Consider the following 22285-nt stretch of genomic DNA (forward strand, 5'->3'; position numbering starts at 1 on the left):
TGGGGTCTGTATTAGCATTGTTACACGGTTTGGGCTTTTTTTCCAGCATTGTCTGAAATAAGGAGGATTTGTTCAGGCCATTGAGCCTGCGACTTTACACTTAGGCATCTTTTACTCGATTGTTTGGCTGAAAATCTCCATCAGGGTAGTTTTACTTTCTAGCAGTGCAGCTTTCTAGCAGTGCAGCTTAGACTGGTGCAGTTGTAGTGAAACACTCTTCTGCAAACCTGATATTGTATACCAGGGAGGAATGTGTGTCTTCCTTTTATAACTTCTGTAATTTTTAAGATGAAGAATTCTTGGTGCAAAGTAGGACATTTTGATGAGTGGGAGTTTTTTTTTTTTCTTTAATCTTTTTTGTGGACTCTCTGTAATACATGACTTCTACAAGAGATGGTAATTTCATACCTGAGGTGGTTGAACAGCACAGTTTCAATTCGTGGAACATCAGCCTTTTGTAGCATACAACCGAAGAAAAATTGTAAAAGGCTGATGCTACCAGTAATGCTTAATTATAGGTCTTTCATAATGCTGGCATTGGAAAGGTGGCATTCTGCATGCCTTTATTTTCTGTTCTGTCTAACTCTACTATAATGTTACTGTCTCCTAAAGGCTGCGTTTTAATACATGGCATTCACTTTTTCTTATGAAATTTCCACTGCACTACTGTTGATTTGTATGTAGGTCAGAATCCAGGTCTGTTTGTCCTGGATCTTTTTTTTTTTCTTTTTGATTGTTAAGAGTAATTGTAAGAGAAGGGGCTGACATTTTATAAAAGTGTATTGTAAGAGAAAATGATTTTTCCTCCTAAGAGGCTATTGTTTTTGTTCTATAGCTCTATTTTCCTTGTAGATGACATATTACTCTTTAAAAGATTCAATTATCTGTGTTCAATGTTTAACCATAGTGTTTTTACAATAGAGACCTTTGTTCTGCAGAAAAACAAAGCCTAGTCAGTACTTTGATAAAATACTTCGCAAAAATAGCTTTCTGATTTCAATACCAGTCTTTAATATCTAATTAATGAAAATGATTGAATGCACAGGAGCTAATCTGCCAACTAGCTACAATTAGTAGAGAGAAATATGGCACTGAGCAGTGCTGTTTATCTTGCCAGCCTCGAAGCGCTGAAGTGTGTGGCAATAAGTGTGACTTTTCAGATATTCAGGAATAAATTATGGTTTTCAGTGTGCGAAAGATTAGGCGGGTAATTTTCCTAACATAATTTTAAATACTGCTGAGTTGCTAAGCAGTTCACTTACACTCCTCCCTTTTTCCAGGCTTTATATGCAAATTTTCAATTTCAGTGCTGTATACATTGATGTTTTGCCTTAGAAGAGAATGGAAAGGAAACCAAGCTGTAGACAGTGGAATTTGCATTTCTTTGTGAACTGCCTGAATATATATTTTTTGTTGAAGTTTATGTGAGCCAGAGTTTTTCGATTTTTCATGGACTGCATTTAAATCCCCTGGGGCCAAGTTTTTCAGTTTAGGGCAGGCAAATTTCCATGGAACATAGTGGGAGTTTTGTATGGGTAACTCCTGTGAGAGTTTCCTCCACTGGGTGCTGTTAGGTGTTGTTTTGAGTGATAAATTATGTACTCTTTGTCTTTGCAGTGTTCTGGATGATGAGGGGAGCAGCCTGCGTCAGCAGAAGCTTGACAGACAGGTAAGATCATGGAGGAAGACGTTCTTGCTCCCTAAAGTCTGAGTCCTGGAGTAATGAAAACACTGATAATTGATAGAAAATTGCATCCTTTGTTTGGGGGATGCAAAGTAGAGATCTGTGGAGGCTGAACTTAACTCAGAAGTCTGGCTTCCATTAAAATTTGTCTTCTGACTGTGGTTTGAGGGATTCCCACTGCCTTGGACTCGTTTTAAGCTGATGTACAATGTATTTGTTACCCCACTGATGGAACAGTCACACCAGCCAATAGAGGTTAACCACAAAGTTTTTGTTCAGTGGATTTAGCCCTTGTTGCTGTAACCTAGTGGCACTGTGTGCTGTGTTGCCTATTTTCTGACTGTATTCCTACGTGACTTGTACAAGGGAGTCAGAACCTCTTGCATGAAATCTGAGGGAATTGTGTCATCAAGTTTTAATGGAAGTTGAGGTTTCTGCTTTTACTTTGATTTCTGTGGTCCCCTTCTCAAAAAATGTCATTTTTATAGTTAAACCTTGTGAGTTTAATTTTATCCTTTTCTATTCCCACTATTTCATCAGCTTGCATGTTTACCAGCATCTCATTTTCAAATTCAAGTACTTTCTATTTATGCCATAATCCTGTACTTAATTCTGATTATGTTGGAGTCATGTTGAGGTGTTAACACAACTTATGGAGCTGAAAGAATTCACCTCCATTTTTATTCTTCAGTTTTATTGCATCTCCTTTCTAGAAGCTAAAATACCGCTGTACAGAAGCAAGGAAATGGTAAGGTAAAGGATAAGTAAAATTAACAGTTCAGTTCTCCGAGGTTGAAGAAGAGGGCTCAAATAAGGTCCCTATGGATGCCGAAGGTTTTGGTTTTCAGCAGGTCTAGCTAAGAAATTTAAGTGTTTAATTAAAGTTCACCTATTATAGCTGTTAAATTAGGCTCATGTCCAGTATTATCACTCGATTCTAGTTTGCAATTACCAGCTTTTAATTTACAGAAACTGAAATTGGCATCTCTGCCTCATGCCCTTGCTTACCCTCCCATTGCTTCACAGCCAGTTTTCTCACACTGTTGTTTTCCCAAAGGTTATTTCCAAGCAAGCTCTGACAGCTGGTAGGCTGCTCAGAACAATGTATTTTAATTATTTGCTGTTTTCAGCAGAAGGTGTTTCAGCAGTGGGTTGGTTGTGGTTTTTTGGAAAGATTTCATAAAACCCGACATCCCAATATCCAGCTTGCCAACTGCTGGGGAAGGTGTAAAGTTGACCATTGTTTTCCATCGTAGGTTGCTGCTGTTTGGAGGCCAGTAACAGATGCTTTTCTCTGTGTTTTCTCCAGAGAGCACTGCTAGAACAGAAGCAGAAAAAGAAGCGCCAGGAGCCACTGATGGTTCAGTCCAACGTGGACAGTCGGGCACGGACGCGCCGGACGAAACATTCGGAGGAGCAGGCCCCGCTGGTTGAATCCTATCTCAACAGCAACAGCAGCACCATATATCATGGTACAGAGTGTCACCTCTTGCAGGTGTATTTGCTGAGAGTCCTAGTGTGGTGCTCTCCCCATTCATTTTATGCTCATGAGAACAAAGGCTCTCGTTTTGCATATTTTAGTAAATAATTGATATCCTTTATTTGTGTTTGGGGATAAAACCATCAGAACTTGTGATTGTAGCCTAACAGGAGGGAGCAAGGTAACTAGCTGTCATTTCAGTGCTGAACTGGGAAAGAGACAGCTTGTCCCTTCTGCCATGATTATTTAAGTGCCTTCAACCTTGGCTCCTACTAACTAAAGCTGATGGGTTCCACTCTATATATTCCTCTGCATGTAATTTTGCTTAAGCCTGACAGTGGTAATGACAAATTTCAAACCTATTAGCTAAATTCAGCTAGGACTGAATATAATAATTTCAAAGATACTGTGCTTCTGCAAAGTCCATTAAAACAGGTAGAGAAGAACATTTCAAATTTATACGATGTCTCCACTTTCTTATTAAAGATTACAGGATCCAGTAGGGACAGAGACACTTCAGGTGTCACACCCACAGGAGAAAAAAAATTATAATTCCTTTTCTTTTCAAAGACCTTAATAATATTGTCAGAAATAAATCCTAAGGAAAGCAGGCATTATTTAGTTCTGTCCTCATATGGCCCATGCTTTTTGGCCCCCTAAAGATGGTATGTGCATACTTTTCCTCAGGATTTCCTAAGGGGCAGCTTGGGTAATCCTTGTCCAAAATTTGACTCTTGTAGATATCATTCCAGGTTGATAACACCTCCAAGATATATAGAGAGCAGCAATTTTTCAATTTTCTTCTTTTGCAGATCATTAAGTTGAATTTAATTCATAAGGGATTAATAAGCTTCAATAGCAAAAGGCTTCCTTCCCTGATTATTGATGGGTTTGCAGGACAGGAGCTGAAATCCACTGACACTGGGAATGCAGTTGGCAGTTTTCTGGTTGAGAATGCTGTTAGGTGGCAGGGTACTTTGGCTTTGGGTTTAGACATTAAATCTTAAGATGCCTTTGTGAATCTACCTCTTAAAAAAAAAAAAAGACCAACCAGTATCCTACTCTTATACAAACAAAAACTTAACCCAGTATTCAGTTCAAATTTCTATTAATTTTACTGCATGTGCTGTGCTCTTTGTCTGCCCTGTTGTTTTATTTTCACTTGGTGATCATATCTTTCCACAAGAACAAGGTAGGTATTTAGAGGACTAACAAATCCTGCTCTGAGAAATGCAGGTTTCAGAGTCTTTCCTCCTGGTTAGCAGTTGGTGGAAATCTTTGGTTGATTACAGCAACAGAATTTACTGTAAGACTCTGGAAATTGCATTGTTTAAATGTTGAGGTTTTGGTAATAATGGGCCTTTTTAATCTTGTTTCTGCAAGCAAATAGGATACCATAAGTGGTTTCAGATGGAGAATTATTTTTTCTACTCTAGTATTATTTTAATTATATTTTTTCTAGTAAATATTAAAGAAATTAGTAATATTTCTCTCTCTTTACTGTCTGTTTCTCAGGGTCTGGGATGTAATTTTTTAAGATTAAACTGAATTTCTTTCCAGACTGACCAAAAAATTTGATTTAGCAAAAACAATTGGTTTGTTTATTTTTTAATCAGACAAAATAAAAACTTTGTCTTTTTTCTCTTTCACTCAAGAGTTTATCCAAGGTACAGAGCTGTTCTAAGAAGTAGTGTCTTATAGTACAGAGATGCTGCTGTTTACTAAGCCCCCCGTATTTTCCGTTGGTCAAGGTTTTAATTTTCACAGATCAGAGAAAAAGACATTATCATCCCATAAATGGTAACAAATTTCATATATGCACGCTAACTGAGCTAAATTTTGCACCAGAGTGGACTTTCTCACTATAAGTGAGACTAACTGCTCTTAAGGTAAAAGTGACACTTCCTGTCATACTGTACCACACCATTCACTGGAACACTCTAGGTAGGATTTATTCTCCCTAAATCACTTTGTTCTAAATTTGTCTCTCAAACCCTTTTAATGTTTCACAAGGTTTCAGAGAAGCAAGAAAAATATAGTGTTTCTCGTATTCAACATGACATTTGTTAATCCCTTGGGATAGCTCTCCTTGTAATAAACCATGCGGCTTGCAAGAGCCAGCTTAGAAGAATTTAATTACCTAGCAGAGTGTTTTATTGCCTTGTAAAATCCTTTGTTAGGCACGTTGCTTATGAAAATATTATAAGAACTCCAGAAGTGTCCTTTTTTGGTGTGGCCTTCTCTGAGAGTGTGCCTAATGTCTTCAGTTCCCCAGTTTGCATGGTAGGTTTTGGGGTTTGATGACCATTTTTAACTGTGGCATTGAGCTTCAGGGCTAGCATTTTTTTCCCCTTCAATGAAAACACTTGTATGTGGCAGTGTCGGATGCAGGAGACAGCTGGGCTGTTTCTAAAGAACTATTCTGCTCTTTTCCGTTCATTTGTTGCTGTTATGGGCATGCTGATCCCAAGTTAAGAATGACTCTTTGATGGGAGTTGACGCTCTACTGAATGAACTACACTGCTTGGATGAGCATGTTTGTGAAATCAATTCCTGTGCTAGCAAATGCTACAGAAAGAACACTTCTTTCCACCTATCATCCTGCTCTGCTCTCTTTTTTAACTTGTACTAATTCTGTGTAGCACAAAAGTACTTGTTGATTTCAACAAATAATTGGATGCCTGTGTGTAGATATCTCTACGGCACTTTGAGCAAAGTAGGTCAGAGATAACATCTCAGCAATTCTCAGATGCTGGGCTTTCTGTGCTGGGAAATTCTCCTTCATACACTTCCATTGCTTATTCTGATGCCATTAGCTGTGCTGGGAAATTCTCCTTCATACACTTCCATTGCTTATTCTGATGCCATTAGCTGTGCTGGGAAATTCTCCTTCATACACTTCCATTGCTTATTCTGATGCCGTTATCTGTGCTGGGAAATTCTCCTTCATACACTGCCATTGCTTATTCTGATGCCATTATCCCTGCTGCAATGGTTCCCTCATGGGCAACTCTACTCTGCAATAAAAACTCATTTAATTCCAGAATAATTACCAGAGCTCGGAGTAGAAAGTCAGTCATTTTTGTTCTGGAATAGAACAACAGCCTGGTGAGCTACTTGTGTGTAGACACAGTAGAGCAGCATATTTCTCTAGTTAAGCTAATTGTATATTGCCAGAAATGCCATAATTTTTTTCTTAGATGACTTCACGTCAGAGAAGTGACACATTTGTAGGACAAAATGGTATTTATGTTCTCTGCCAAGTGTTGCTAGCAATTCCTCTGGGTGCCATGAGACTTTTAAGGAGGTGGGTGCCCTTCCAGCAAGGAAGTGTCTCTGCAGAATCCACCATGCACAAGTCTCCACACTGAACATTTCTTCTCATTTGTGTCCATATTTCACCTACAGATAAAAGTCTTCAGATGCTGTAGCTTGTAAATGACTGGCATATAGTATATATTTTTTAAACCCTTTTGTTATTATTATACATAAGGCTTAATTAGCTAATAAAAACCAAAGTTATCTGCCGGAACTGAGATGAATTAAGCTAAAAAGACCAGCTTGAGACAAAAACTCCTTGGCACTCTGGTCCATAAGGGGTTAGTTTTGAGCTGGAGCTGCTGCAGTGGTAACACAGTCATCAGCATCTGTAGATCAGGTAGGTAGAGTTAGGCCCTAAATTTATCTGCCTGCCATTTCAAGGAGTAGGTATCCTTCCACTGACTTTTATGATGTTCCATGGCTCTAGTTGGTACTATTACAATAAAGCCTCTCCCTCTTGCAGTACCAAACACAGCTCAATTGCTATTTCATCATTATAAATAGCCAAATAAGAACCAATAACAATGTTTTGTAATGCTATTAAATTTAATTTCTATATAAAAGACAACTAAGGCATTCATTCACTGGAATAAATTTAATTCCTCTTTGTAGGAGGGATCACTTCCATTGTCTTCTCTTCGTGTGTTCTGGTTTATTTTCAATTCAGTGTCCTTTGAAAGGACATGTTGCTACCTGTTTGTTTAAAGTTTCTTTGAACTTTTACTTGCCATTCTGTAATGTGTTACAATTACACCTGCTTGCTTGTTTTCATGTATTTCTACCTAACTTTTTTGTGAAGTTTGTTGAAAACGTGAACAAACATTTTAGCCTGATTTGACATTGCAAAATTCTGCTACAAATACAGTTCTTTTCAATCTGGATTGCAAATACTGAACATTCCTGGAGCCAAATAGCACGCAGAGATACACTAATTACTGCAACAATTTAATTACATTATTTAATTACATTTAATGCAAATGCTGAAAGCCCATTTTTAAAGAGATTTTACTTCTGTGAAAGTGGTAAATTTCCATTGGGGAGTGATTTTTCTTTTCACAGCACTGAGGAAGGCAGAGATTTGAATGAGTGCCAGATATGCTTTCATTAATATTGCCATACTTTGTTGCAGCTGTGGCTTTTTCTATAAGACTTGAAATTAAAAATGTTTTCAATTAGATAGTCTCAGAGAAATTTTCACTGCAACTTCCAATTTAGCGATTTAGATTAACCACGTGTAAAAAGTCAAAATGACTTTTTTCCTTTTCTCCTTTGACACTTGGCAGCACATCTAGATGTAATGGTTGTGTGGTGTGTTAAACAGACTTCTGATGACAATTCATAACTCTGGATTGTTAAATTTGACGTGTCATTCTGCTATTAACCATGAATGATGAGAGTTTTCGGATGAGTGTCCGAAGCTGTCAGCTTTAAAAGATGACATCAGTTAACTATTCATTTAAAAAATCATATATTTGCCTGTTCATCAAAAGAGTCTTGCCATTCCTGTATTCCACTGACCTTGAAATGAGAATGTATTATTTTTTGAAGATAGCAAGGAATGTTCATTGCAAAGGGCTATTAATACTGACAGATCAGGCAGCACTCCAAACATCATGTGGGCAAAATACTTAACTTCCAATAAGCATTCTGAAATCTTTATTTCAGCCACAGTCTCTTCACCTTAATCTTTAAAGCATCTTTTTGATTTGTCAGCAGTCCTTACTGCACTAGTGCATTTCCAAAATAAACAAACTAATCGAGCAGCAAGGAGCAGAGAGCAGTGGGTAGCAAATGTTTCACAGGTCTTTTTGTGGTTCTTAATACTTACTGAACGATATGAGAGGAAAGTTGAGAGGAAATGGCTTGAGAAACTTCCTTCTCTTTCCTTTAATGCCCCACTTAAAGTGTATTTACTTTCAGTTGCTACTTCACATTTAGCTGTTTTCTGTCCTAGGCAATCTGAGGAGCCTGGAGGTGAGGGTGCTCCCAGCATAGGAAATGCCCTGGGAGGCAGAGCCCCATCCCAAGGCCTGTGAACACGGCGGGCAGAGCTGGCTGCTCCCAACAGGATTCCCTGCAGTCTCAGGCATGGCAAGGGATGAACAGGGGCCAGGCCCCTCCAGGGTGCCAGTCAGGATGGAAAGGAGATGCTGCAGTGCTGGGAAGCAGCACCTACAGCACAGCCCTGGGCTCAGCTGAAAGAAAGCCCCTGGGCAGGGTGTGGATGGAAGCCCCCAGGGAGGCTCGTCAGGGCAATTAAAGCCTTGTTGTGCCCTCAAGGCCCCAATATTACAAAGTAATTATGTAATTTCTTACTGTCTTTAATCTTCCTGGCATAGGTTTTTCATAGATCATTTTAGCTTTCCTTATTCGTTGTCTGCTTTCCCAAAGTCTAATTCATTGCTATCAACTCTCCACTTCACATGCTTCCTTTGCTTTCCCCCTCCTGATGATTAGGCAGCAGATACGTGGGGTTAAGAAGAATCTTTTATTTAATTCCTTCCCTTGTTCTCTCTGAGGAACTCTTAAACCAATGAGCTTTTAATAATGGCCTTAAGCAGCACCAGTACAGTTGTTCCTTTTTTTTTGAGCCCTAAAAAACCCAGTCCATTTCACTTCTGAGTATTTTCAGGTTTGCAGCATCAGCCTGGTCAACATGTCAGTGTTAAGAGGCATAAACTGCAAGGAGCCTTAGGGAATTTATAGGCAATATAAGGGTTTGGGAATCTGGAATCTGGCTGTAAGTTACTAGCTGGAGGAGTAATGCCTTTGATTATAAGCATTTTGAAGCAGGAATCAAATCTTTGCATGTGATTAAACAGTAACTAACACATCAAAGTCCTTGCCCTAATTCAGGTCCTTGTATTTAGCTATTTGTGTGGTCTATGTAAAAGTAATAAAAATATTTCATTGCATTGTAAAATATTGTGGCTTTGCCCATCTTCAGAATATTTCTGATAAACTCCAGTCTTTTAAATGATAGACCAGTTCAGAATCCACGTTGATTAAAAAAACTAATAATGAGCAACAGCCCAAATAAGCAGCATGGTTTACTAAGGCTAGAACTTTACAAACAAAAGCCACAAGCCATTCTTGCAGTGAAACACAAGAGCATCTCAGGCAAGAGTAAGAAAAGGACAACCAATTCACATTGAGTTGTTAAGATACACCCTGACTGAACTGTAGTTTATTTTTCTTTACATAACATCCTCTCAACACTTTTAGTGTTGAGAGGATGTTGGTAAATAGAATGAATATTTGCCTTATACCTTATTTGCCTTATACTTGCCTCACACACCTTGTTGTCTGGTTCAGCCTCTTTGTACTTAAAGTGTTTTCCAGACAGACTGCACAATTTTAGAATTTTTTTTTTGTGTGTGATTTTTCATTTACTTCATTCTTCACATAATGTACTGATCAAAAGCACCCATCTTTTGGCACATGGCATTTTTATGTGATAGAGATTGGTAAGTTATGATAGTTATGATTCACAGACTTTTTTTTTCTTCCTCTAAGATCATAAGAATGTACAAGCACTCACATCAAGAGATATGGTCATACAAATGGCAAGAAAAATATCTGCATTTTCATTCATGCTACTTTGAAACTAATTTCCTGTGTGAACTTCTCATCGTGAAGGCCAGATGGAAAGACATATTTTTCATTTTCATTCACTCATATAAATATATGTGGGTAGTTTACAGAATTGAAAAAGAACTTGAGTTGTCTGCATCATAGTTTACTCACATAGTTACAAACTGCATCCTTTTATTTGATTGTGCATCGTAGCTTTATCCCTGTAGCCTGGAGTGTTGTCCATCACGGAACTGGTTCATGGGAGAGGCTTCTTGTTTCCCCTTTTCTGAGTCAGGCCATTGGTGGGGCAAGGCAAAGCTGGGGCACTGCCCTTCTCTGCCTTGCCAAAGCCCTTCTGTGCTCACCTGTGTTATGTTAAAAGACTGTTTCTTGTTTGTTCCTCTTCTCTTTTCATCTCAGATCCTGAATTAATATTGCAATCTGTGCTCCTTTTGGTCTCCCAAAACCCAGTTTTTTTAATACTCTGTTGAGGTTAGTAGTCAGTTCTTGATTTAATGAACATGGATGAATAATACTGAAATTAAAGTCATGTCACTGTTTTATTTGTAAGCTTGGCATTTATCTCAAAACTATTTTTTACAATTTATAAGTTCGAACTAGAATGAAATACCAGGTCTGAGAGTCCAGTGGATTTTTCTGTTTGGAATGCTGGCTCACTACAGCACTTGCTCCTCCATTTTTTTCTTTTCTGAATGCAAATTCTAGTACAAACAAATAGTTCTTATTAAAAAGGAAAATCTCTGGGTTTTTTAAGTGAAGATTTTAATAATCTGGGGTGGGGCATGTGAAGTATTGGGATAGATCTTCAAATATAGTCTCTTACAGTTTAAGATAATGTCAATAGGGATTTTTAAAGCTGCCTACTAAATATCTACCTTTAGTGAAAGTAATGCATTTTTGAGTGACAGTCCTTGAAACTTCATCCCCATATAGCTACATTTAAGGTTCTTAATTTATTTATCCTCCGGTGCTGCCTATCATTGTTTTTAACTTTTTTGATGTCCAGCAAAGGACATAATCATATTGTTGTATCAGTGAATTTTATTTAGGGAGCCAGTTTATCTCATTTTTCTTATTCAGGCTTTCTTGCAGGGAACTGTGAATTGTTTTATGGGACTGTCTAGAGCCTCTGGAGAATGCAGGCTAGAGTTAACCTCAAGGTTTCCATCCTGCTGAGAAGGGAAATTCTTGTCAGTCTGTTAGATAATGATCCAAAGATGCAGTAAAGGGCAGAGGGGAAGACATTTGATCCCCTGACAACGTGGCTGGGGATAAACACTGCCTCTCTCACTTGCTTCATCTCCACAAAGGCAGCCTGGAAGGAGTGCTGGTTCGAGAAGTTCAAAGCTGCACATGCTAATGACCAGCTGCAGAGTGAGTACAGAGGGCTTAGAAATGGTCCTTCTTCCAACTCTCCAGGGCAGGAGAAAGCACTGGAAACAGAAAACAGGATTCTTTTACTTTGTTCCACATCCAAGCCTGCTGGACCCACTGAGCAGGGGAGGCTCACAGACCTGTCCCTGTAGGTTTGCAGGCTGCAAGGATCCAAATCCTGGCTGGTCTGCTGACAGGAGCTGCTGTGCTGTGTAAACCTCCCCTTCCCAGCACACTGCAGTGGGCAGGTGTTTGGAGAGGTTAGTGCTTATGGGCAGGGCAGAGCAGGGCTTTGCCTGGGCCTAAATGCAAGGATATAACCAACTACCCTGACCTGAACTGGTACAGAAAGCAAACTTTCTTTGGTGTCTGCAGAGACAACACCAGCGAAACCATGAGTGAGTGGATGAGCCTTAGCCAAGGTCTGCTATTTACCAAATAGCTAAAAGCTAAGAATGAAGTGGTTTTGTGGTGGAGATGGCATGCCGGGACTAAATTTGGATTTATTATAGAGGTAGTACTTAAAATGTAATGGTAATGCTTAGAAGTGTATCCTTTAGAACTAGGACATTCTGTGCCAATTCCTTTCATGGACCCAGGCACAGTATCATTATGTTTATGATTTAAATCTTATTTTGCAGCCTCTGTCACTTGTGTCTGAAAGGCCCATTGACCACAGACAGCAGCAAAGGTATATGCTCAAAATGGCTACTGGGCTGAAATCCCGTTCTCTGCCTCATAGAGTAAAGCAATGGAAACATTCCCTTCTCTGTCCTGTGGGGCTCCCTCACTGAACTTTTAATCAGATACCTCTTGCTTCAAGTTTTGAGGCAAAAGTAACTCAAAAAAATTCAGGGCTTTACTTGTAAGATCAAAGTGTGGCTGGCAAGATAGAGAAGATAAGTCTTTAACTTTACAATTAATAATGTCAGAAAGTTTCATCCTTTGCTGATTAATCATTGCTTTGGACCAAGTAGATGGTGCTTTTTCTGAAAGAAGAATTTAAAATGATTTAGAGAGCTGTCTGGCTGTTTAATATAGGTCATTTGTAAACTACGGAATTTAATTATAATGTGGATTATCCTCTTCGAAACACACATTAAAAGAACACAGCCTAGTTTTTAAAGAGAGACTGAGGTACAAATATAGCATAAGTGCTGCCTTGGCGAATCACACCTATTGAAAGGCTGTGGGGAGGGTACTCTGCTTCCCTGCTTGGTCTGAGGCTGCCATGCCCATGGAAGTAGGTCCCAGTACTGTCTTTTATGTGCCATTTTCCCTGGCGTCCTGGGCGCTCCTTCCTTTGATTTTGTCCTACTCATTTCCAGTGCTCCTTTCCACTCAGCAGTCCTGTGGTTAGTGTTTGACAAAGACAGGCAGGAAAAATTGGCCAGTGCCAAACTGTTTCTTTGGACTTCTAGACGCTGCTCTAATAATTGAATGTATATTCTCTATAGAACTGGAGCTCTCCCTGTGCACAATGAGAAAAGGAGCATGGGCTTATTGAGTGCCTCAGGTGCCCGCTGTGTTGTGAATGCAATGCTACTCCTAACAGATTGCTGTGCTGGGGAGGGTAGCAGCAGGTTTGGGAGCTGCAGTCTACACAGACATGATTAAATCTGTTTCATCTTTCTCCTCTGAGAATCTCCTTGGCGTTTCTATTTCTATTCATGCGCTTGAAGGATTTGCTGAAGAGGAAAGTTGCTTCACAGACCAAAAGCTTAGGGAGAATTTTCCCCTTCATAATAGAGAATAGTGTCAGTCCACACGTCATTGAGAATCATTTAGTCCTTTGGGCGTTTAAGAAGTTTTTCTGGATATTTTTTAAGTAATTTTATGGCAACCAGTTCTTTCCAGTAATGATCCTTAGTGGACTTTTTATCCTTTTAAAGAAAGTACTTTCGTTTTGGGAAAAAAAAAAGGGTGGAAGGCTCATGTGCCAGGGAGAGAAACCATCATCACCACATGAAGCCAGTGGGGCTTAGCACTTACCAGTGATCAGCAGCCAACTCCAAAATCTCTTTAGTGCCCACCTACAGTTCAGGGTATGAAATTTGACAGTTTATTTATGCATTTCACTAAGGCAATTGTGATATTTGTCTAACTTCAAGATTTGGTCTAGCCAGAGGAAAGAGTTATGGTGTGTGTTGCTTTCACAGACTCAAATATTGACCTCAAAGCGTGTCATGCTTTTAGGGAAATGATAAAGCCTCTTTTTACTTTGAAAACAAGGAGTGTGAATTATGCTGACACTCACAGATTATGCCATGCATATTTTGTAGAGAGTCCTTCCAAGGCATTAATTAATTTGTGTGTGCTACAAAGTAGGAAGGGTTTTTAAATTCAGCTTGGGTATAGTTTTACCTAAATTGCATGGCAAATCTACTCATTATGCTGTGTTACACAATTGTGCAAGATGTGTTTTGAAAGTAACCTTCAGATGATTCCTTGTTTAGAGAGTTAGGATGTAGTTTTAAGCATGGATGCTGCAAAGTCAAAATAAAATTTTTCTGCCTTCATGCTGCCACTGTTGATGATCATTCTGGCTGAGCTTTACTATGAGGAAAAATACTTCCTACAGTAGCTCAGTAACACAGTAATACTCTGATGTCACTTTTGGATTGAAAGCTAGGAGTTGATATATTATTGTGAGGAGGAAGAAAGTAAGGAAATATATCTCAGCTAACCTAACACTTTCAGATTTTTGCTGTAGCTTTGCAAATTCTGGTTTACTTGACTCTCCTCACTGCATGAATTGTCTGAAATACCAAACTCTGCTATGTTTGCTTTCTCTTTTATGCCTTCACAAAGTTCTCAATTCATTCTCTCGTCTCTCTCTCTCTGTTTCTCTTTTCTCTCTCTGTTTATTTTCTTTTTTGGTGGGGTACCCTGAATCTCTGAAGCAGTGCAGGAGGCTGAACAGGAAGATGTAAAGGTGGTAGTGGATGCCCAAGCTCCGAAACCAACTAAAAAAACCAAGGCAGCAGCTGCGAGCTGTCAGAGTAGCAGCACCAGAAAGGAGAAAAAAGGGAAACACAAAGGTTAGCTGCATGCAGCTGCATGTCAGATATTAAATTCATTATTTTGCTGTCAATTCTCTCTCTCTTGTTTTTTACATAATTTGTTTGAAAATCTGAAAACTGTCTAAAAGTAATTTCCTGAAATTTTTCTGAGGTTGGAAAATGTATGTGACTTGGTCTTGTCTGGGCATGTACAGCCTCGGAGTCAAGAATGGCTGCAATTTGTCAATGGAGTCTTTTCCAAAGGAGATTGATTGTTCAAGCTGAAGAGGAGAAAGAAAGTTCTGAAGGAAAGATGATGGTGTTTGCCTGCAGTGTTAAGAGAACCATCTTAGAAGAGTGTGCTTTTTTCGATTATCTGAAAGTAATCTAGTTTGGAGAAGCAGCCTTAGGTTGCAGCTGCTTCTGTCCAGACTCTGACTGAGGTTTTAAACAATAAAAATTAGAGGTTAAGAGACATTTTGAAAATCAATTCAACAAAACTGAGATAACATTCTCAAAGGAACTTTTCGAGTTGTTACTTCAGTGTTACTCTATCCCACCTGGCAAATGGGAGGTGTTTGTATGAAAAATTTTCTGCAATGGCTTTGTGTAGGATTAGGTAGACAAAAAAAATGAACTATTGGTAATGACAAAAAGGTAGGTAGAAATGACATTTCTAGGCCACTAATAGATTTACAAGTTGAGCTACATACACTAGGTGGAAGAAGTAACAAGAAACTTTACTGGTATTTAAATTATATATATATATATATATATGTACACTCACAGGAAAAGAGATGCTGCTGTACCACATACAGTTACTTTTAATTTGGTGCTGAATGACTAATGAAATGAAATAACTTTCCAATAATTTACAGTTCTTGAGTTAGGCCACTGTCCTGCCTGGACTGTACTGTATTCCTGTCTTGTGCATGTCCAACAGTTTCTCCACTGTTGCTTCACTGAGAAAGTAGTGTATATCCTTGACAAGTCTCTTTAAAGATAGCAATGACTAATAAGGTTAATTATTGAGGTCAAAGTATTGGGGCTTATCTATAGGGATTTTGCAGGACTTGAGCCTACCTTAGCAAAATCCTTTGCGTATTGCAGCTTAATTCTTGAGATCTGAAGCTACAGCATCTCTCTCTCTGTTATTTTTCTGGCTGCAAGGGAAGCTCTAGGTTATACAGGCTTTAGAGCCTGGCCCTGAGCTAAATGCTATTCATATATTTGAGAAAAGATGGTGTGTGTCAAAGGTAAAATTAACTGAATGTAAAAATAGTTGGCAAAATAAATGAACAGAAAGCAAATGTTTCCCCATTTAATGTAAAAAGTAATGACATTCCAGTATAGAAATACAAATGTCAGTTTTATTTTGAAGTACATCTTGCTGAAGAGTACAAATTCTTTTGCTGGTTTAAAAGAAAACCTGTAAGGGAGCATTATGTGAGCTAACACTTAAATCATGGTTGCAGCATAGCCCTGAGGCTCTGTTTTATCTCATATAATGCCTCTTTTGGCATGCCTGTGTCTGTACTGTGTTCAGAACTGAAGATATTGAGCTGCACAGTTTTTTATTATCCCGCAGCAGGTAGCACCTAGAATTTTTCTCATATGCCCGTTCTAATTTTACTCATCTTCTGAAAAATCCCCCAGGCAGCCAAATATTGGCCTATGTTAATAAAAGCAAGTTATGTCAGTAAAAGTAAAGTCACTTTGTGTAGACTGAGACCTTTGGTGTGCTGACACTGTCCCATGTGTTGGGAACTAATATTGTCAGCTCCAGAAACCTCAGCCTCTGCTGCAATTCCTATTGCTCATCCTGCTGCGCTATGGGAGCTCTTCCCTGGCCTTCAGCATTTGCCCATCAGTTCCAAGTTTTCAGAGAGTGGAGGGGTTATTCATCAATTATACTAAAGAAAATGCTGAGTATCTCTTCTCCAGAAGTTCATGTTGATGATTAGTAGCAAATAAAAGTCAGTTAAAGTATGTTCAGAGCATACACATAGCACCTCATCGAGCTCACCTACTGTTTATGTAAACTGGTGTTTAACTGTGCATTCATGTATAATTTCACCCTTGGAATAATATCTGGTTTACCTTTGACAGTGTTGTAAACTTGGGAGGATTTTGACTGGATTTCCAGTCTTCCATCCTTATCAAAGCTGCAAAATATTTTTTTATTGGATGTAAAAGTAAAACCAAATACATCTTTAAAATTCCAGAGGGATTTTACTGATAAATCCACTACAGACACAGCTAATTTTGTACTTAGGAATGAAGAAAATGCAAGTGGTAACAGAACCCTGTAGTGGAACTTGTATTAATTTTCAGTTACTTTTTAAAATAAATGTGAATTTTAAGAAAAGATATTTTATAATGATATTGAATGGATTTGCTAATAACTTCAGATCTAACTATGAAAATTGCTGAAGGGGAAAGGGTTTTATGCCGTATTTTGGCACAAGAGATTTTGTTGGGGGGAGATCATTGTTAATTAGAGCAAATCTTGGGAAATTTTAGGTTCTGCTTTTAGCTTTGCAATTGCTTCAGGTTTGTCTCCACTCTGAGTGTAACCTTTGTATGTCCTGTGAATGAGCAGGATGAATGCTGAGGGGTGAGTGCACTTAACATGCTAAAATCGCATTTTAAAGGTTTCTGTTGGTATTTAGCTATAGTAAACCTTACCTTTCTAAGCAGAGCCAAGCTCTTTGTCTTTTAAGCGAAACGAACATTTAGACCAGATCCTATGAATAAGAAGCTAATTCAGAGAAAAAAATTGTTGAATTATACATGAGTAGCTGTTGAAGCTGCAGTGTAATGACTGCACTCTGGTTTTAGATGTGTAATGCCTTTTTAAGTGGCTTGAAGAGTGATGAAGCTGTGATCAGAACAATGTGCTAAAGACAAACGCGAGAGAAATATCAGGTTTAATGAGGTTACACTGGCATAGGAGAAGGAATGTAGCTAACTGCTCATGTCAGTGCACTTTGTAATTCTGTGATGGGTAACATGGTATTCAGCAATTTTTTCTGAATCTGTGATTATTACTGGTATTTCTTAATGGCAGTATGCAGTGTGTGCTGTGCCTATTTTTAAAAAGAACCATAATTTTTGTGGGACAGAGCCTGGAACAGCAGTAAGTTGATGACATTTTGTAGTAGCTTAGCTCATTAAACTGGTATTTCTGAAAGCTTTGGTCTCACAGTTTATTGCCTGACATAATATTCAATATTGGAAAAAAAAGAAAAAACCCTCAAAGTGTAACAAATGCATATGTAAAATGCTTTTCCTATGCAGATAGTGGATCAAATTCTGGTTTGATTTGTGGCAGATTGGGGTGATTAAGGATAGCAGTGAACCCAGTGTACAGCATCACTAGGTGGTTCAACAGAAAAATCATGCAAATTAGTGAAAATATTTGCAGCAGGAACCTATGAAAAGTATGCAACCTACATAGTATTACGAAACCAGAGCATCTTTAGCTATAAAATACCTTGGTGATTCTTTTAAAAAGGAGATTCATGAAAATTTATCAGGTACATAGTGTGTGTGGTTTTTTGTTTGGTGGGGTTTTTCCCCTAAGATAGGTTTACAAAGAAGTTAATAAATATACAGGATAAAGTGCCTTTTTTTGGCTGTGTGCAGTGAATGGGGCAAATCAGGAAGGTAAAATGGAACCTTTAAAACCCCAGAAAAGCATATGAAGCCAGGAGTTAATACGAAGTGAAATCTGATATGAAAATTCAGGAATCATTCTGGGAAAAGTTCTTGGTGGTTGGTTGGGTTTGGTTTTTCTTCCCAAAACTCTTGCACTTAGACTATGTAAGTACATTCTAGGAAAACCCTACTCTGAACTGCCATGGACAACATAAATGAAGATTTCTTTTTTGTCAGCGAAATCAGGAACCTGGATGTGTTTAAAATATCAAAGTATACAATACTTTCGCAGAATTTTTTCTCTTATGCTGTACCTTAAACGTAAGTGGTACGTTGGGTATTTCCTGCTGACTTTCTGGGAGTCAGGAAGCAGACAAGCTGCTCTGACACACAGAGCTTTTCCTGACAGGGTGGCTATTCCATGTTTTGATTTGGTTGGCTTCTTCCGTGTTTCTTCTCTCTCTTTCACGCCTGTCTGACTGTTTTGATTTATGCATCCTGTCCCGTTTTCGTATGTAACAAGCAGCTACATTAACACTGGCTGGCTCAGAAAGCAGCAGCAGTTGTTGGGTAAGAAGCATCATTTCTCACTGTAGCATTTCCTTTCTGATGGGGGGAGGGAAGTTCGCGTAAAGCGGATTTATCTCAGCTTCCCTAGGCACTAAAAAGAAAGGGTAGGATGAACAATAAGTGAGTTTCCACCAAGAAAAGTCCTGTTATTTCTAGATCTGACAAACCTTTCAGGCTGTGCTTTGGCAACACATGAACTTGATTGTGAGGAAGTAATTTTGACCTAAGGATAAAGATTTATGAATGTACAGTTCCTGCTACTGTTTTCTAGATTTCATCAAAGTAAATATAGAGCTTAGTGCTCAAAGTACTTGCTTTTAGTGTCCTGATCTGGTGCCAGCAACAGTCCTTCTTTTGGTGGAGGTTTGGACTAAATCACCTCTAGATGTCCTTTCGAAAAAAATTTCTATTTGCTCCCTTTCCCTCTAAAAAAATCCCTGTGTGATTTTGCAGTTGCTTGAACCCCTATCAGTGGATGTACAGCCCCCATGAGAACAGGAATATACTGGGAAATGGGTAGAACATATTGACAGCAGGGTTTGCTTTAAGCCAGGTTCTCTACAGGATGGAAACTGTTTGTTCTGGTGTCAGATCTCCCCGAGATTCCCTGTCCCTGACCTCAGAGCGGGCCGTTCTTTGAAGGGTTGTGCTGCCATCCCTCAGCTGGAGGGAGAGCTGCTCTGCAGTGGTCTTGAATAGCAGTTTCACCCACAGCCTTGGGTGTTATCCACGTGGATATGACTCCTTTGTCAGACCAGTAACTGAGCTCAGAAAATGCCTGTTCTCTTCCAGTGGCCTCCTGCCCGACCTTGGTCAGGTCTCCAGGTCTGATCTGCAAAGGGCCTAATCATATTCTTAGTCTGTGAGCAGTATGCCCAGCTTCATGCATCAAACTTGTGCCTTAAATGCTCTATAAAAAGAGAATAAGAACTTCTCTATCCTGCAGCTCCTCATCTGTAAAGCAGGGACAGAATTACTTGTTTTCTGTGTTATGTTCCTTTCCTGATACGTAATCTCGTTTGCCATTCAGTGGTTTAGATTACCAGCTTTTAAGAGATTGGTGCTGCCTATTTATAAGTATTGTCTAGAAGATTTTAGGTGCTAAGAGAATACAGAGATTGATGAATCGTAGTTTATAGGATGTAAATGCCAGCAATGCTCATTTATTGATGCTTTATTTTCCCCCAGTATTGCTTTGTTTTCATTTCTGGTACCTCTGGTTTTCATCTGAGACATGACCGTGTCAAAGTGCACCAGAGGCCTTTACTGACGGGATTGGTGTTCTGAGGGTTGTTCCAATTTTCTTCTTTCCTCTCTGCCCTCCTTTGCATTTGCCTCTCAAAAATTCCCCTTTCTTCTTAGCAGGTATTCAAGGCCATCTCTATCAGACTTTTCCCTACCTGATTTTGGGAAGCGCTGTAAAAAACGCTGACCATAGCAATAAAAACTTTCTTTTTTGGCACAACCCACTCAAATGTTTTGCTTCTTTTGACCCTGTCCTTAAGCACAGAATAGATGAGTGGCTTGTTTTATTACACAGAGAACCATCCTTCTAGGAAGTGGAGGAAAAGGAGTCAGTGAGGCAAAGAGAGGGAGAGATCCACCTTGAATATCATGATTACACAAGCTTGGAAGTGTTTTCAATTGTTTTCAGACATTCGGTAGGTGGTGGTAAAGCTGACTTTTGAACTATGGCTTAAAAGATGCACTTATACCTCGTGATATAGGAAAATGTGTATGTATGGCTGCATTGAATCCCATTTTACACATGCATGTATAGCTACAAAGATTATGCACACACACAAGTGTTAAATAGTGCTGCATTTGCCATGAACCACCTACAGTGTTCTAATGCAGCAGAGGTTCTTTTTTTTTTTTTTTTTCTTCTTTTTTTTTTTAATCCTCTCTGTCTTGCTACATATTTCATTCCCTTAAATGTGCTCACCAGTGGAACCATTCATAACGCTTAATAACACACTCTACCAGTGATGCACTCTTCAGAATACTGAAATTGATTTTTCTTCTCTTAAAACTGTGACCTGCCAGTGTAGCCTTTGTCCTGCCTCCTAATAACACACGATGTTCCTGACAGCATGGGATGTGAGTGCAGATGTTCTGCAGGCATCTGAAAAAAGCAGCCTCAGTGCAATCTCCAGTGCTGTCGAAGGCATTTCATTTGCTGCAGATCAATGTCTGCTTTGAAGAGGAATAATTAAAGTGTTTTGTTGCTTCCCAAAAGCATTCTCAAAATTAGGTTTGTATCATCTGATGCTTAATAAGGGGCTAGATATCATATTCGTGAGGCATTTGTTAAACTCATGGATGCTTAACACTTTTGAAATTCAGAGTATTAAGGTAAGAACCTAACTTTAGGCAGGCACTTTAATGATAATGGTTAAAATTGTAAAAGCTGTTAAAAATACCAGAGGTATTTTTATGAGCAGCTACCTGTATATTCTAGAGCACCTTTGCAGAGGTGCTTCTCCTAGGATAAATTTTAAGAAAAAGGCTGTTCTCTTCACTGCCATATTGTACCTGCAGCATAGGAAATGGTACTGTTTGTTCTGTATCATGCAGAGCTGCTTCTGCAATTGTCATCCTAGCAAGGTCACAGAGCCATTTCCATGCACTTTATCTAGTCCTTCAAGGTTGGAAGGACAGATTATTTATTTGCTATTAGTCGTTGTTGTTGTTGTTGTTAGCTTTGCTGCAAGTAAATCAGAGTTTGCAGCCTTGGTGCAGAGATTTCCAGGGTCTGTGTAATGCAGATGAATCGATAACTCCTTGTGCTCTTGAACTGTGAGTTTAACACCTCTGCAGCATCAGACTGCATCTCGTTGGGTGGTTGCACAGTTCCTGGGGGTGTGGACCACTCTCTTCTCCATTTATGCTTTGTATTGCAGTGGCAGTGACAGCAGATATTGCAGAGTACAGTTAAGCATGCTAAATATATAATCCAGCTGCCTTTTAATGCAAGTTGACAGCTGCTGGTGAAGCAGGATGAAATGGTATTCTTGGAGACTTCTGCTACAGGTCACAGTCCAAAAAATATCCCAGTCCCTGAAGCTCCTTCTCACAGGGTTTATTCAGCTCTGTTTGGTGTGAAAATCACCAAATTCCTTTACTAAATTAGCTCTTTGTAGTGCTTGCTAACTCTCTACAATGTTGCTTGCTTATTAACAAAAATTTCACAACAGCAGCAGGGTACAGCTCATGCTATTTATTATATCTATACATGAAAACGTTGCCATTTTTGTTGATGCAAAAGTGCATTTTTGTATAGCTGATTTAGTAATGTATTCCAGCTCTGTGTCTTAACTAAGAGCTGAAGCACATTTGCAATCTGATGTTTTACCTTGCTGTCCTGAACAAACAAAATGAAGTTCTCTTGTGGTAAGAAGTGAACTTTATTTTCTTTTTCTCTCTTTGGAGGTGATTTACAGCCATAAGGAGGTAAATAGTTTCTTTCTGGCTGTGGTCAGGAGCCACAGGATCACAGCATGGCTGAGGCTGGGAGGTGCCTCTGGGCACAGCCTAGTCCCACATCCCTGCTCACAGCAGGTTGCTCAGGACCGTGCCTGGCTGGGATTTAAGTAT

General features: G+C 39.1%; 1 protein-coding gene across 8 annotated transcripts in view; it reads left to right on the forward strand.

Moving 5' to 3' along the window:
• The window catches only part of TUB (TUB bipartite transcription factor), a 146616-nt gene that overhangs the window by 97066 nt on the left and 27265 nt on the right, over positions 1-22285 (forward strand). For 4 of the 8 annotated variants that reach the window (XM_010413975.4, XM_010413828.4, XM_019283772.3 and 1 more), the window contains exons 2-4: positions 1618-1669; positions 2994-3156; positions 14360-14497. In XM_010413975.4, the coding sequence (XP_010412277.1) occupies positions 1618-1669; positions 2994-3156; positions 14360-14497 (353 nt within the window). The remainder of the gene's footprint in view (positions 1-1617; positions 1670-2993; positions 3157-14359; positions 14498-22285) is intronic. The other 4 variants (XM_010414049.4, XM_010413901.4, XM_010389813.4 and 1 more) reach the window with 2 other exon arrangements.

The sequence above is a fragment of the Corvus cornix genome, chromosome 5 (assembly GCF_000738735.6).
Source record: "Corvus cornix cornix isolate S_Up_H32 chromosome 5, ASM73873v5, whole genome shotgun sequence".
Lineage (NCBI taxonomy): Eukaryota > Metazoa > Chordata > Aves > Passeriformes > Corvidae > Corvus > Corvus cornix.